General features: G+C 55.1%; 1 protein-coding gene across 1 annotated transcript; it reads left to right on the forward strand.

Annotated features, from left to right (window-relative positions):
* Positions 1–335: 335 nt before the first annotated feature.
* Positions 336–4,402, forward strand: SLITRK1 (SLIT and NTRK like family member 1). Its single transcript, XM_086934810.1, has one exon. It carries the CDS (start codon positions 1,154–1,156, stop codon positions 3,239–3,241), a length of 2,088 nt encoding a protein of 695 aa, XP_086790936.1. The 5' UTR covers positions 336–1,153; the 3' UTR covers positions 3,242–4,402.
* The last annotated feature ends 569 nt before the right edge of the window (positions 4,403–4,971 follow it).

The following is a 4,971-nucleotide window of genomic DNA, read 5'->3' on the forward strand; positions in this document are numbered from 1 at the left end:
TTCAAACCTTTAGGAAACTGGCATCAAAGTGCGATATTAATTAGCTCGGGAATAGGTATAGTATAAAAAACAATCCCATGTGTTTGAGAAAAAAAAGAGGGAAAAAACAGTTAGGGTAAGTGCTTGAATAGAGCGACAGTTTTTAATGCCAACGTTTTTAACGCTTGCCCTGTGCTCGTTTTTTTTTTCAGCATTCCTTCAGCAGGCGGATTTTTGCCACTGCAGCTCAGCAGAGGGTGTCAGATCTTTCAGAGTGCACCAGGCTGGAACGAGCAGAGCCTCTTAGCAACTCTCTCTTCCTCAGTTCCTCTCTCTCCCCCGCCCTCCCTCCCTCTCCCGCACTCTCGCCGCCTCTGTCTTCAGCGCGCACACACACAGGCTCTGTGCTGGCAGAGCAGAGGCAGCCGGAGGAGGACGCGGGAAGCAAGGAGCACGGTGCCCGGTAAAACGGGAGACATGGACGGCGAGGGGCCTCGGCGGTGGCTGGCAGCGCTCAGCACCACTGGCTCCACGACTGCAACGCCGGGTCCCTGACTTCAGCACCGCGGGCTGGCGGACAGCGCCCAGAACAGCCTTGGGTTACCGGGCGGCACGGGCCGGCGCCAGGTACGCCTGCCCACCTACCTCTTGCTGTGGATTTAGCACCCCAGGGGGAGTCAAAAGACACACCAGGCAAGGTCAGTGCCAGGGTGTTTTGGGCAGATCTTGCAGACCAAGCCCCCACCCCATTTTTCAATCCGCATGGCTCCCTGTAGCATGCCGTTTTTTCGAAATACAAGGCTCAAGTCGCCTCCGGAACTGCTTGGATTGCTGAAGCCTGCCAGAAGTACCGTTAGATTGCTTTTTTGTTTTTGATAATTCAAGTGGCGTATGCTTTTTTACCTTGTACTTTTTTTCTGCGTGCCTTGCACTACGTGACCGGAGAGTTGGTGGATATAATTATTGACTGGTGTCTGGGCTCGTTGCAGTGAGTGGCGAGCAATACAGAAGAAGGAACTGGAGAAAAATAAATGTACATTTTTTCACCCCACCGGGACGATCGCTCTTTGGCGCGTTGAATTTGTGTCTCATTTTGATTTCCCCCCCGGGGTGACATCTGCGAGGATTCGCCAGACTTTGTCATGAGATCGGGGATGCAGTGCTCTTTTTAAAAATGCTGCTTTGGATTCTGCTGCTGGAGACGTCTCTGTGTTTTGCCGCCGGAAATGTGACAAGGGATGTTTGCAAAGAGAAGATCTGCGCCTGCAACGAGATCGAGGGCGACCTGCACGTCGACTGCGAAAAGAAGGGCTTCAGCAACCTGCAGCATTTCACCGCCCCCACGTCGCAGTTCTACCACCTCTTACTGCACGGCAACTCGCTCACCCGGCTCTTCCCCAACGAGTTCGCGAACTTTTACAATGCGGTCAGCCTGCACATGGAAAACAACGGCCTGCACGAGATCGTGCCCGGGGCCTTCCTGGGGCTGCAGCTGGTGAAGCGCTTACACATCAACAACAATAAAATCAAGTCCTTCAAGCGGCACACCTTCCTGGGGCTCGACGACCTGGAGTACCTGCAGGCCGACTTCAACCTCCTGAGGGACATCGACCCAGGCGCCTTCAGAGACCTGAACAAACTGGAGGTGCTGATTCTGAACGACAATCTGATCAGCACCCTGCCCAACAACATCTTTCAGTACGTGCCCATCACCCACCTGGATTTGAGGGGCAACCGCCTGAAGACGCTGCCCTACGAGGGGGTCCTGGAGCAGATACCCGGCATCGCCGAGATCCTGCTGGAGGACAACCCCTGGGACTGCAGCTGCGACCTCTTCTCGCTGAAGGAATGGCTCGAGAACATTCCGAAGAATGCCCTGATCGGCCGGGTCGTCTGCGAGGCGCCCACCCGGCTGCAGGGCAAGGACCTGAACGAGACCAAGGAGCGCGACCTGTGCCCCCTGAAGAACGGGGTGGACTCCAGCCTCGCTGCCCCTCCTGCCCAGGAGGAGACGTGTGACCCCGGCCCGGTCCCCACCTCCATCAAAGTCAGTGGTCAGCAAGAGGCTGCCACCCCAGGGTCAGGGCCTGCTGGTGGGACCAAGGTGCCAGGCAACTGGCAGATCAAGACCAGGCCCACCCCTGCCGTGGTCAGGCACAATGCCAAGAACAGGCTCCTGCACCACATCCCCTGCCCCCTGGTGTGCAGCTGTGGTCAGCAGAACGTGGGCTCGGGCTTGAAGGTGGACTGCAGCAGCAGGAACGTCAAGAGCCTGTCCGACCTCGAGCCCAAGGCATTAAATGTGCAGGAGCTCTTTTTAAGAGAGAACAAAATCCACACCATCCGCAGGGCCCACTTCCTGGACTACCGAAACCTGAGCCTGCTCGACCTGGGCAACAACAACATCGGCATAGTGGAGAACAACACGTTCCAGAACCTGACCGACCTAAGATGGCTGTACATGGACAAGAACTGCCTGGACACCCTCATGCCCGAGAAATTCAGCGGCCTGCAGAGCCTGGAGTACCTGAACCTGGAGTTTAATTTCATCCAGCTCATCCTGCCCAACACCTTCAACCCTGTGCCCAACCTGCGGATCCTGATCCTCAACAACAACCTGCTGAAAGCCTTGCCCGTGGATGTGTTCGCTGGCATCTCCCTGTCCAAGCTCAGCCTGCATAATAACTACTTCATGTATCTGCCGGTGGCCGGGGTGCTGGACCAGCTGACCTCCATCATCCAGATCGACCTCCATGGCAACCAGTGGGACTGCTCCTGCAACAATGTGCCTTTCAAGCAGTGGGCAGAGCGCCTGGGGCCCGAGGTCATCGTCAGCGACCTCAAGTGTTACTTCCCCGAGGAGTTCTGGGGGAAGGACTTCCGCTTCCTCTCCAATGACATGATGTGCCCCCTGCTGTATGCCAAGGTGTCGCCCACCCTCAGCCCCCAAAAGAACAGCACGGGGGCGGCCGAGGCGGGCACCCACTCCAACTCCTACCTGGAGACCAGCAGGGTGTCCATCTCGGTGCTGGTGCCCGGACTGCTGCTGGTCTTTGTCACCTCTGCCTTCACCGTGGTGGGGATGCTGGTGTTCATCCTACGCAACCGGAAGCGAACCAAGCGGCGCGAGGCCAACTCCTCCGCGTCGGAGATCAACTCCCTGCAGACAGTGTGCGACTCTTCATACTGGCACAACGGGCCCTTCAACTCGGACGGGAGCCACCGGGTGTACGACTGCGGCTCCCACTCCCTGTCAGACTAGACCGCAGGGTGGGGGCACTCTGGCTAGTCCATTGAACAACGCACTGGGTGGATGAGACGAGAACCACACAAAAACACACAACACAGACGCAGGCACACACACACCGACAGACACAGACCACGGGTTGTACTTTGCGCTATAGGCAAGAGGCCCGTTGACGAGAATTCTAACTTCTAGAAAATGTCCGCTGGTGTGAAGAAAAGGTGCCAGGCTGGCACGGTGCCGGCGTACAGTGGGCACCGAGCTGTCCTGGTCAGCCGTTCGTGCCCCGACGGCACTTGCTCCGCGAGAGTGAGTAGAGAGTTCTGGAAAAGGGACTAGACTGCCGAGACAGTCTCCTCTCGGTGACATGGCGCGAGGTCTGGGAGCAGGGGGGCCCCCTTGTGTACAGTGGCTGGCCTCTGTCGTGACAGCACAGGAGGGGCAAGCTGCACGAACGCATGAATGTAATGTAAATACCTGACTGAAAGATTCAAAGTGCTGCATGGCTCGCATGGAAAGTCCAACGTCCCCTCCACCCCCAGGGACCCTCAGCAAGCACCCGGGGACTGCGTCCGACCACTCACCGCCATCCTCCACCCACCCACCACCCCAGGTCCCCTCCGTGCTCTACCGACATTTAAGTGCCATTTCTGCATTCTCTCGTGGTGGGGGCGCAGTCCGGACCTTACTTTAAACTGTGAACAAAGGAACATGTGTATGGGTTTATTTAAGACGTTTGCATGAATATTCATCGTTTCCTTTCCCTTTTATTTCACTATGAATTCCAAAAAAAAGAGGCAGAAATGCTTTTGCAGTGTGAGGGTGTTTATTTTTTTCTAAATAGATCCAAAATGCCTTTTTCATCTGAATGTAAAATCAGCCCCCTTTATTTTCTTTTTTTTCTCTTTTTTCTTTTTTATATATAGTATGGTAACTGTACACATTGGAAAAAAAAGAAGAAAGAAGGGAGAGAAACCGAGGCAGTTGAGCATGACCAATTAATGTCACTCTCTAGTGCTTAGGCTGCAAAGTAAATGGCAGATATTCTGTGCTGTTGTAAACCATAGTCTAACTGGGGAAAGGAGAACTGAGTCACTCGCAGTGGAACTCGCTAATTATATTGGAGAATTTTATAATGGCATATTTTTCAGTATTAAAGTGAAAATGTTTTCAATTTGCTGGGCTGATCGTTGGAGCTTCCTTCCTCGGCGTGGGCTCGGGGTCCTTCTGTGGAAGGATTGGGGAGGGGGTGGGTATTGGAATTGCGGCTGAGCCCCTCCTCCCACAAGACCCCCCCCCCCCCCCTCACCTCCCTCCCCCTCCCCGCGGCCAGGCATTATGCAGAATGTTTCCCTTTCCAATGCGGCAGAGATTCCCTTATTAATAAATCCCCTCTTCCCACCGGCGCGCGCTGCAGCCACAGTAGCGCTGTTTGCTCAGCTTTGATTGAATGCGCGCGGCAATAGATCGCGATCATTACGCTGCCTTCGGATTCCTCCGGTCAGCAAACCGAGACCGATACACATGACCGGCACGAGAGCCTTGACACAGTCAGCAGTGTCACTGCCACACGCATATGCACGCACTGCACGCGCGCACGCCCTCTCGATGTTTGGTCTGAAGTATTCAAAGCCCCGCGCGCCATTATCGCTATTAGTTGTGACGCCAGAATGTGCCTTGTTGAGACAATGCCGTGCTGTGAGCATTTCTCGAGGCTCTGAAAGCAAAGTGTTCCCACGCTGTTTCCC

This window comes from Lissotriton vulgaris, chromosome 8 (assembly GCF_964263255.1).
Source record: "Lissotriton vulgaris chromosome 8, aLisVul1.2, whole genome shotgun sequence".
In the NCBI taxonomy this organism is placed as follows: Eukaryota; Metazoa; Chordata; class Amphibia; order Caudata; family Salamandridae; genus Lissotriton; species Lissotriton vulgaris.